Source organism: Macaca thibetana, chromosome 11, assembly GCF_024542745.1.
Source record: "Macaca thibetana thibetana isolate TM-01 chromosome 11, ASM2454274v1, whole genome shotgun sequence".
Classification (NCBI taxonomy): Eukaryota; Metazoa; Chordata; class Mammalia; order Primates; family Cercopithecidae; genus Macaca; species Macaca thibetana.
The window spans coordinates 21,264,274-21,276,424 of record NC_065588.1 but is presented as its reverse complement, the minus strand read 5'-3'; the positions used below and the strand labels follow the sequence as shown (position 1 = coordinate 21,276,424).

General features: G+C 38.0%; 1 protein-coding gene across 2 annotated transcripts in view; it reads right to left on the bottom strand.

The window, feature by feature from the left end:
- Positions 1-12,151, bottom strand: part of LOC126930507 (solute carrier organic anion transporter family member 1B3) — a 409,969-nt gene that overhangs the window by 155,817 nt on the left and 242,001 nt on the right. The window contains exon 14 of one of the 2 annotated variants that reach the window (XM_050747602.1): positions 11,473-11,590. The exons of the other annotated variant lie outside the window; for it this stretch is intronic. Within the exon in view, the coding sequence (XP_050603559.1) occupies positions 11,473-11,590 (118 nt within the window). The remainder of the gene's footprint in view (positions 1-11,472; positions 11,591-12,151) is intronic. 2 annotated transcript variants of the gene reach the window in all.

The window sequence follows — 12,151 nt, the reverse complement described above, 5'->3', positions numbered from 1 at the left end:
TATCTACACAAAAAAACTGCACACAGATATCTATAGAACTTTTAATTATAATTGCCAAAACCTGGAAGCAATCAAGATGTCCCTCAGTAGACAAAACTGTGGTATATCTAGACAATAAATTATTGTTCAATGCTAAAAAGAAATAACCTATCAAACAAACACCTAGAGGAAACTTCAGTTCATATTGCTGAGTAGAGAAACTACTCTGAAATGGTTACATAATGTATGGTTACAACTATGTGATCTCAAACAGACAAAACTATGGAAGTAGTGAAAAGACTAGAGGTTTCCAGAGATTAGAGGGAAAGGAGGGCAGAGCACAGAGGGTTTTTAGGGCAGCAAGACTACTTTTTATGATAGTGTAATGGTGGATTATATATCATTATATGGTCGTGCAAACCTATTGAAAGTTCCAAAACAAAAGTGAAACCTGATGTAAACTATGGATCATGAATGATAAAGATACGTCAATATGGGTTGTCAGTTGTAACCAATGTACCACCCTGATGGGAAATGTTGGTAATGGGAGAGGCTATGCATGTGTTGGAGCAGGCAGGATATGAGAAATCTCTGTGCTTTCTCCTCAATTTTACTGTGATTCTAAAACTAGTCTAAAAAATAAAGTCCTTTAATAATCATAAGATAATCATTTAACTTTCTGTGTATTAATTGGAAAATAACTGCTCTTTTAAAAATTTCCACTTTAAACAATCCAGCAGTGAACACAGGTGACAAATAAGGGCCATGTGTGAGCTATAATATGTCAGGAGAGTTGTAAAGAGGGATGGTTATTTCTAGCTGGCTGAGGTGGTGCAAACTTTTGAACAAAGGGTGTATGAGATAAGCCTGAAGCATGCACTGGATGTCAGAAGCCTAACACTTGCCTTAATTGGCTAAAATCAAGGTATTGGTAGAGCTGCATCTTTTTTTAAATTATTATTTATTTATTTTTGAGATGGAATCTCACTCTGTTGCCCATGCTAGAGTACAGAGGCAAGATCTTGGCTCACTGCTACATCTACCTCCCAGGTTCCAGTGATTCTCCTACCTCAGCCTCCTGAGTAGTTGGGATTACAGGCGCCTGCCACCACACCAGGCTAATTTTTGTATTTTTTAGTAGAGATGGGGTTTCACCATGTTTGCCAAGCTGGTCTCTAACTCCTGACCTCAAATCATCCACCTTCCTTGGCCTCCCAAAGTGCTGGGATTACAGGCATAAGCTACTGCGCCCGGCCCTGCATTTTTTTTTCTGTAAACTCTAAGATCTGTTTCCTTGTCTTTTTCCACTTCTAGAGGCGACCTACATTTCTTGGCTTCTGGGCCCTTTCCTCCAACTTCAAAACCAGCAACAATATGCATAGTCGTTCTCAATCACATCCCTCTGATCTCTTCTGTTGCTTCCCACTTACATACACACATACATATATATGTGTGTGTGTACACAACACACACACATACACACATTTCCTTTTAGTTTTACCTAAACCATCACTAAAGGAAAGGAAACTAGTATGGTTTTTTTTTTTTTTTTTTAAATTGTTTTAGGGGTCTTTTCATACTGAAACTAAAGTAACTAAAGTAATGGCTATCCTAAAATGTGATGTTAATGCTTGGACTTGGTGATCATTGCTTTGGGGAGATTCTGAGGAGCATCTTGCCAGTTGCCCTTAAAATGAGTTATAATTCCAATTAAAAATAAACACTTTCTTAAAATTATGTCATTAATGTAAATTTAGTAAGTGTTGCTTTTTTCTTTCCATACTTTTATTCATAGAAATAAAATCTACCATTTAGGAAGACATTTTGTATAATAAGACTTAAAGTTAGGAGAATGTGGGGTAGTGAATGCTGCTTTACTAGAATTCCAGCAAAAGCCAGATCATTACTTGTTGGGAATGTTAGACAGTGAATTTATGCATTAAGTGAGAGAAAGTTCTTCTAATAAATTTGACCCAGGGAGTTTTCTCCAGGGATTTAACCTGAACTAAGAAACATTCCCCACTTTACATAAATAATAGCATGCTCCATGTATTCTTTATGCTTTCTTTTTTTCTTAACATAACAATATATTGTGAATAGGGTCCATATTAGAAAATACATATCTTTTTTCTTCTTTTTTTAAGAACTCAGTATATTCATTTGCCTGCATGTGTCATTATTTGATACCTTATTTATATTTACATGTTTTCAGTATTTTGGGAATATACCTAGCTACAGGATAAATTCCTAGAAGTACTCCCACTGGCTCAAAGTCATTTACTTTGCAATCACAATCTGCAATCAACACCTTTGTTGACAGTCTGGGTGACTTTTAATTGCAATTCTGTTATTGTCAATGAAAAAAAAAGATGTTCATCTTTTCATATGTTTCATAACCTCTAGTGACTTTCTTGGAAAATGTTTGATGATATTTTTCTTTACTATTTCCTATATTTTATAGCAATTTTAGTTTTCCAGAAAAATTGTACAGAAAGTATGGAGGGCTCCCTGCCCAACATGTGCACAGTTTCTCCTATCATTAACCCCTTGTATTAGTACAGCATATTTGTTCCAAATGATGAAAGAATACTCATATATTATTCAGTCCATATTTTACATTAGAGTTCACTTTTTATGTTGTAAATTTCCAAAGGTTTGGCAAATGCATAATATTATGATCCAACATTATAGTATCGTGTAGAATAGTTTCACTGGCCTAAAAATGCCTTGTGTCAGACCTATTCATCAATCCCTTCTCCCCACTGAGCCCCAAGAAACAACTGATCTTTTCATTGTCCACTGTTTTGCCTTTTCTACAAAGTTATACAGTTAAAATTATACAATCTGAAGCTGTTGTAGGCTGCCTTCTTTTATTTACACATTTAAATTTCCTTTCTTTCTTTTTGTAGATTGATAGCTCATTTTTTTTATTGATTGATGTGGTCTGGATTTGTGTCTCTGCCCAAATCTCATGTCAAATTGGGGGAGGGGCCTGGTGGGGGATGACTGGTTTATGAGGGTGGATTTCCCCCTTTCTGGTCTCAAGACAGTGAGTTATGAGATCTGATGGTTTAGAAGTGAACGGTACTTACACCTGTGCACTCTCTCTCTCTCTCCTGTTGCCATGAGAAGATATGCTTGGCTTCCCCTTTGCCTTCTGCCACGATTGTAAGTTTCCTGAGGCCTCCCAGTTATGCTTCCTCTAAAGCTTGTTGAACTGTGAGTGAATTTGTCCTGTTTTCTTCATAAATTACCCAGTTTCATATAGTTCTTTATAGCATCCTGAGAATGGACTAATACATTGATGACTAATATTCCATTGTATGAATGTACCACAGTTCAGTTATTTGTTTACCTATTAAGGACATCTTAAATGCTTCCACTTTTTTGCATTCGAATGCAGGGTTTTTTTGTGGGCATGTTTCAAATTAATTTAGGTAAATATCTGGGAGCATGATTGCTTAATCATACAATAAATCTATTTTTGCTTTGTAAAAAACTTTAACTCTGTCTTCCAACATAGCTGTACCAGTTTACATTACCACCAGCAATGAAAGAAAATTCCTGTTATCTCTTTCTTGCCAGCATTTGGTGTTGTTTTTGTTAATTTTTGAGAGCTTTTTATACATCAGACATTTGCCTGTGTCTGTGTCTGACTTAGAAATTCTTCCAATTTATCTTTTGTTTTTGAACTTCACTTAAAATAAGTATTGGTGATGTAGTTTTTAAAATATTTTATTATTTGTTCCTTTTTTATCTTCTTTGTTTTAACATTTATTTTAGGTTCAGGAGTACATGTGCAGGTTTGTTATATAGGTAAATTGCATGCTATGCAGGTTTGGTGTATAGACTTATTGTCACCCAGGTAATAATCATAGTCACTTATAGCTTTGTATCTTCATCCTCCTCTCACCCTCCATCCACAAATAGACCCCAGTGTCTCTTGTTCCCTTCCTTGTGTCCATATGTACTCAATGTTTAGCTCCCACTTAAAAGGGAGAACGTGGTATTTGATTTTCTGTTCCATATTATTCAAAATCTCTAATTATTAGAGAAATACAAATCAAAACTGCAATGAGATACCATCTCACACTAGTTAGAATGGCTATTGTTAACAAGAAAAAAAATAACAGATACTGACAAGGTGGTGAAGAAAAGGGAACACTTATATGTTACTGGCGGAATTGTAAATTAGTTCTGCCATTGTAGACAGTAGTCTGGTGATTTACCAGAGAATGTAAAACAAAATGACCATTCAGCCCATTAATTGTATTAATGGGTATAAACCCAGAGCAATAAAAATCCTTCCACCATTTGTTTTTAAACTATCATTTGGGGCATTTGGGTCATACTTAGTGTTATAGTTTCGTTGTGTCCCCATCCAAATCTCATCTTGAACTATAGTTCCTCTCATCCCCAAATGTCGTGGAAGGGACCCAGTGAGAGGTAATTGAATTATGAGGATGGTTACCTCCATACTGTTCTCACAGTGAGTGAGTTCTCCCGAGATCTGATGGTTTTATAAAGTGCTTTTCTCCCTCTTTGCTTGGCACTTCTTCTTGCTGCTGCCATGTGAAGAAGCATGTGTTTGCTTCCCCTTCTGCTATGATTCTAAGTTTCTGAAGGCCTCTCCAGCCATCTAGAACTGTGAGTCAATTAAACCTCTTTCCTTTATAAATTACCCAATCTTGAGTATGTCCTTATTAACAGTGTGAGAATGGACTACTACAGTAAATAGGTACCAGGTAAGGGGGGACTGCTGTAAAGATACCCCAGAATGGGGAAGCAACTTTGGAATTGGGTAACAGGCAGAGGTTGGACTTGTTTGGAGGGCTCAGAAGAAAACAGAAAAATGTTGGAAACTTTGGAACTTCCTAGAGACTTGAAGGGCTCAGAAAACAGGAAGATGTGGGAAACTGAAACTTCCAAGAGTCTTGTTGAACAGCTTTGAAAAAAATGCTGATAGTGATATGAATGATAAAGTCCATGCTGACATGGTCTTAAATGGAGATGAGGAACTTGTTGGGATCTGGAGGAAAGGTCACTGTTGCTATGCAAAGAGTTGGGTGACATTTTGCCCCTACCCTAGAGATCTGTGGAACTTTGAACTTGAGAAAGATAATTTAGGGTATCTGGTGGAAGAAATTTCTAAGTGGCAAAGTGTTCAAGAAGCAGCAGAACATAAAAGTTTGAAAAATTTGCAGTCTGATGATGCAGTAGAAAAGAAACCCATATTCTGGGGAGAAATTCAAGCCAGCTGCAGAAATTTACATAAGTAATGAGAAGCCTAATGTTAATTGCCAAGATAATGGGGAAAATGTCTCCAGGGCTTGTCAGAGAACTTTGGGGCAGCCCCTCCATCACAAGCCAGGAGACCTAAGAGGAAGTACTGATTTTGTGGGCTGGGCCCAGGGACTCCTGCTGTGTGTAGCCTAGAAGTCCCAGCCACTCCAGCCATTTTTTTTTTTTTAATTATTATTATACTTTAAGTTCTAGGGTGCATGTGCATAATGTGCAGGTTTGTTACATATGTATACTTGTGCCATGTTGCTGTGCTGCACCCATCAACTCGTCAGCACCCATCAACATGTCATTTACATCAGTTATAACTCCCAATGCAATCCCTTCCCCCTCCCCCTTCCCATGATAGGCCCCGGTGTGTGATGTTCCCCTTCCCGAGTCCAAGTGATCTCATTGTTCAGTTCCCACCTATGAGTGAGAACATGCGGTGTTTGGTTTTCTGTTCTTGTGATAGTTTGCTGAAAATGATGGTTTCCAGCTGCATCCATGTCCCTACAAAGGACACGAACTCATCCTTTTTTATGGCTGCATAGTATTCCATGGTGTATATGTGCCACATTTTCTTAATCCAGTCTGTCACTGATGGACATTTGGGTTGATTCCAAGTCTTTGCTATTGTGAATAGTGCCGCAATAAACATACGTGTGCATGTGTCTTTATAGCAGCATGATTTATAATCCTTTGGGTATATACCCAGTAATGTGATGGCTGGGTCATATGGTACATCTAGTTCTAGATCCTTGAGGAATCGCCATACTGTTTTCCATAATGGTTGAACTAGTTTACAATCCCACCAACAGTGTAAAAGTGTTCCTATTTCTCCACATCCTCTCCAGCACCTGTTGTTTCCTGACTTTTTAATGATCGCCATTCTAACTGGTGTGAGATGGTATCTCATTGTGGTTTTGATTTGCATTTCTCGGATGGCCAGTGATGATGAGCATTTTTTCATGTGTCTGTTGGCTGTATGAATGTCTTCTTTTGAGAAATGTCTGATCATATCCTTTGCACACTTTTTGATGGGGTTGTTTTTTTCTTGAAAATTTGTTAGAGTTCTTTGTAGGTTCTGGATATTAGCCCTTTGTCAGATGAGTAGATTGCAAAAATTTTCTCCCATTCTGTAGGTTGGCTGTTCACTCTGATGGTAGTTTCTTTTGCTGTGCAGAAGCTCTTTAATTTAATTAGATCCCATTTGTCAATTTTGGCTTTTGCTGCCGTTGCTTTTGGTGTTTTAGACATGAAGTCTTTGCCCATGCCTATGTCCTGAATGGTACCACCTAGGCTTTCCTCTAGGGTTTTTATGGTATTAGGTCTAACATTTAAGTCTCTAATACATCTTGAATTAATTTTCGTATAAGAAGTAAGGAAAGGATCCAGTTTCAGCTTTCTACTTATGGCTAGCCAATTTTCCCAGCACCATTTATTAAATAGGGAATCCTTTCCCCATTTCTTGTTTCTCTCAGGTTTGTCAAAGATCAGATGGCTGTAGATGTGTGGTATTATTTCTGAGGACTCTGTTCTGTTCCATTGGTCTATATCTCTGTTTTGGTACCAGTACCATGCTGTTTTGGTTACTGTAGCCTTGTAGTATAGTTTGAAGTCAGGTAGCGTGATGCCTCCAGCTTTGTTCTTTTGACTTAGGATTGTCTTGGAGATGCGGGCTCTTTTTTGGTTCCATATGAACTTTAAAGCAGTTTTTTCCAATTCTGTGAAGAAATTCATTGGTAGCTTGATGGGGATGGCATTGAATCTATAAATAACCTTGGGCAGTATGGCCATTTTCACAATATTGATTCTTCCTATCCATGAGCATGGTATGTTCTTCCATTTGTTTGTGTCCTCTTTTATTTCACTGAGCAGTGGTTTGTAGTTCTCCTTGAAGAGGTCCTTTCCATCCCTTGTCAGTTGGATTCCTAGGTATTTTATTCTCTTTGAAGCAATTGTGAATGGAAGTTCATTCATGATTTGGCTCTCTGTCTGTCTGTTACTGGTGTATAAGAATGCTTGTGATTTTTGCACATTAATTTTGTATCCTGAGACTTTGCTGAAGTTGCTTATCAGCTCAAGGAGATTTTGGGCTGAGACAATGGGGTTTTCTAAATATACAATCATGTCATCTGCAAACAGGGACAATTTGACTTCTTCTTTTCCTAACTGAATACCCTTGATTTCTTTCTCTTGCCTGACTGCCCTAGCCAGAACTTCCAACACTATGTTGAATAGGAGTGGTGAGAGAGGGCATCCCTGTCTTGTGCCAGTTTTCAAAGGGAATTTTTCCAGTTTTTGCCCATTCAGTATGATATTGGCTGTGGGTTTGTCATAAATAGCTCTTATTATTTTGAGGTACGTTCCATCAATACCAAATTTATTGAGCGTTTTTAGCATGAAGGGCTGTTGAATTCTGTCAAAAGCCTTTTCTGCATCTATTGAGATAATCATGTGGTTCTTGTCTTTGGTTCTGTTTATATGCTGGATTATGTTTATTGATTTGCGAATGTTGAACCAGCCTTGCATCCCAGGGATGAAGCCCACTTGATCATAGTGGATAAGCTTTTTGATGTGCTGCTGAATCCGGTTTGCCAGTATTTTATTGAGGATTTTTGCATCGATGTTCATCAGGGATATTGGTCTAAAATTCTCCTTTTTTGTTGTGTCTCTGCCAGGCTTTGGTATCAGGATGATGTTGGCCTCATAAAATGAGTTAGGGAGGATTCCCTCTTTTTCTATTGATTGGAATAGTTTCAGAAGGAATGGTACCAGCTCCTCCTTGTACGTCTGGTAGAATTCAGCTGTGAATCCATCTGGTCCTGGACTTTTTTTGGTTGGTAGGCTATTAATTATTGCCTCAATTTCGAAGCCTGCTATTGGTCTATTCAGGGATTCAACTTCTTCCTGGTTTAGTCTTGGAAGAGTGTAAGTGTCCAGGAAATTATCCATTTCTTCTAGATTTTCTAGTTTATTTGCGTAGAGGTGTTTATAGTATTCTCTGATGGTAGTTTGTATTTCTGTGGGGTTGGTGGTGATATCCCCTTTATCATTTTTTATTGCGTCTATTTGATTCTTCTCTCTTTTCTTCTTTATTAGTCTTGCTAGCGGTCTGTCAATTTTGTTGATCTTTTCAAAAAACCAACTCCTGGATTCATTGATTTTTTGGAGGGTTTTTTGTGTCTCTATCTCCTTCAGTTCTGCTCTGATCTTAGTTATTTCTTGCCTTCTGCTAGCTTTCGAATGTGTTTGCTCTTGCTTCTCTAGTTCTTTTAATTGTGATGTTAGGGTGTCCATTTTAGATCTTTCCTGCTTTTTCTTGTGGGCATTTAGTGCTATAAATTTCCCTCTACACACTGCTTTAAATGTGTCCCAGAGATTCTGGTATGTTGTATCTTTGTTCTCATTGCTTTCAACGAACATCTTTATTTGTGCCTTCATTTCGTTATGTACCCAGTAGTCATTCAGGAGCAGGTTGTTCAGTTTCCATGTAGTTGAGCGGTTTTGATTGAGTTTCTTAGTCCTGAGTTCTAGTTTGATTGCACTGTGGTCTGAGAGACAGTTTGTTATAATTTCTGTTCTTGGACATTTGCTGAGGAGTGCTTTACTTCCAATTATGTGGTCAATTTTGGAATAAGTGCGATGTGGTGCTGAGAAGAATGTATATTCTGTTGATTTGGGGTGGAGAGTTCTATAGATGTCTATTAGGTCTGCTTGCTGCAGAGATGAGTTCAATTCCTGGATATCCTTGTTAACTTTCTGTCTCGTTGATCTGTCTAATGTTGACATGGAGTGTTGAAGTCTCCCATTATTATTGTATGGGAGTCTAAGTCTCTTTGTAAGTCTCTAAGGACTTGCTGTATGAATCTGGGTGCTCCTGTATTGGGTGCATATATATTTAGGATAGTTAGCTCTTCCTGTTGAATTGATCCTTTTACCATTATGTAATGGCCTTCTTTGTCTCTTTTGATCTTTGATGCTTTAAAGTCTGTTTTATCAGAGACTAGTATTGCAACCCCTGCTTTTTTTTGTTCTCCATTTGCTTGGTAAATCTTCCTCCATCCCTTTATTTTGAGCCTATGTATGTCTCTGCATGTGAGTTGGGTCTCCTGAATACAGCAGACTGATGGGTCTTGACTCTTTATCCAGTTTGCCAGTGTCTTTTAATTGGAGCATTTAGTCCATTTACATTTAAGGTTAATATTGTTATGTGTGAACTTGATCCTGCCATTATGATATTAACTGGTTATTTTGCTCGTTAGTTGATGCAGTTTCTTCCTAGCCTGAATGGTCTTTACATTTTGGCATGTTTTTGCAATGGGACTCCAGCCATTTTTAAAAGAGGCCATGGTACAGCTTGGGCCATGGCTTTAGAGGTTGCAAGCCCCAAGCCTTGGCAGCTCTGTGTGGTGTTGAACCTGTAGATGCACGGAAGTCAAGAATAGAGGTTTGGGAACCTCCACCTAGATTTCAGAACATGTATGGAACTGCCTGGATTTCTAAGCAGAAGCTTGCTGCAGGGATGGGGCCCTTATGCAGAATCTCTGCTAGGACAGTGTGGAAGGGAAATGTGGGGTTGGAACCCCCACACAGAGTCCCCACTGGGGCACTGCCTAGTGTGGCTGTTAGAAGATGCCAACCATCCTCTATACCCCAGAATGGTAGACCCACCAACACTTTGCTTTGTGTGTCTGAAAAAGCTGCAGACACAATGCCAGTCCATAAAAGCCACCTGAAGGGAAGCTGTACCCTGCAAAGCCACAGTGGTAGAGCTGTCCAAGGGCATGGGAGCCCACCTCTTGCATCTGTGTGACCTGGGAGTGAGACATGGAGCCAAAGGAGGTCATTTTGGAGCAGTAAGTTTTAATGACTGCCCTATTAGATTTGAGGCTTGCATGGGGCCTGTAGCCCCTTTGTTTTGGCCAATTTCTCCCATTTGGAATGGGTATTTAACCCAATGCCTGTCCTCCCCATTGTACCTAGGAAGCAACTTACTTGCTTTGATTTTACCAGCTCATATGCAGAAGGGACTTACTTTGTCTCAGGTGAGACTTTGGACTTGGAATTTTCAGTTAATGCTGAAATGAGTTAAGACTTTGGGGGCCTGGTGGGAAGGCATAATTATGTTTTGAAATGTGAGGACATGAGATTTGAGAGGGGCCAGGGATGGAATGATACGGTTTGGCTGTGTCCCCACCCAAATCTCATCTTGAACTGCAGTTCCCATAATCCCCATGTGTCACGGCAGGGACCCAGTGGGAGGTAATTGTATCATGGAGATGGTTACGTCCATGCTCTTCTCATGAAAGTGAATGAGTTCTCATGAGTTCTGATGGTTTTAAAAGGGGCTCTTCCCTTCCTTCAGTCTGCACTTCTCCTTGCTGCTGCCATGTAAAGAAAGATGTGTTGGCTTCCTTTTCTGCCATAATTGCAAGTTTCCTGAGGTCTCCCCAGATCTGAAAAACTGTGAGTCAATTAAACCTCTTTCCTTTATAAATTACCCAGTCTCGGGTATGTCTTTATTAGCAGTGTGAGAATTGACTAATACACTTAGAAACACATTTTGTTTCCTCCTAGATAATTAAAAGAAATCCTATATGACTAGTTGTAATACTTATAGTTTCACATGTAAAATTTGTGTATTTGGTCAATATATAAATTTCAAATTAGTGTTTCTATAATAGGTAAGGTACAATTGTAGCAGCTTCTTTTCTTCCAGATGATTACCCAGTTATCTTAATGTCACTAAGAGAATACCTTTGCCTATGAAGAGTATTGAAACATTTTTTTCCCATATTTTCCTCAATGACCATATAACCAGAAGCCCAGCTGGTCATTCTATGTCTTCCTAGAGAAGCCAGAGGAGAAGAATTTTGTAATAAAATTCAAAATTTTATTACATATTTTAATTAAAATACAAATCCTAACTGTATTTCTTTTAGTTGTGCTATTTTGGACAAGTTATTCATTATTCTTAAAACTTGTATTCTTCATAAAGAAGAAGGAGAAAATAACAATTTTCTATAGTTTCTATGATTATTAAAATGAGATACCAGAATGCCTGACACAATACTAAATACAAAGCAAGTGTTCACTATATGGTAGCTATCATTATTAATATTATAATCACACTAAAAATGATAGACTTTAGAAATTAATATAGTCAAAGAAAAAATCTATTAATAAAATATATTTATGACAACTTACCCCAAAAATGTGGAATTATATATCCTACAAGCCCCTCGTGCTCCACAGCTGTTGGTGGACCACTTCATACACGTTGTATCAATCACAGCCCCAAAATATATTGGAACTAGAATACCTCCTGTAACATGAGATAAGAAGATATCAATCCAAGTGAAATGCTTCAAATGTAACTGGGTGATATTCTACACTGATACATTTTGAGTTAAAAAAAGTTTAATACTTTGGAAAGTTATTCCATTGTTTTGACTTACATCCACCCAAGAATCAAAATTGTTAGGATTCTCTAAGGCCTAAATCATATGGTAACGTCATAGACATACCTGATCTACTATTCTCTCCCTATACTCATAGGGAAGAAGGGGCATTATATACCTATATACTCTGTTCTTCCTATAACGTCAATTAACTTAAACTTGATTGGTAAAAGGGGAATGTTATTAGTAAAACATGAAAATCATGTTGATTCATATAAAATTTTTCTTAGGCAAGAAAGACTAGATTACTGGGAATAAAATTACAACTTTATGGGAAAAGGAAAAAGCTCTCACTTCAACTGCTGCAAAGTCAAAGATTTTTAATACTATTTTAAGAAAATTAAAAAGTGAATGCTTACATCAGGATTCCCTCCCCAGAGACATTCAGGCCCAGCTTCAAAGAGTGCTCAGCTACTGGCCAGTTT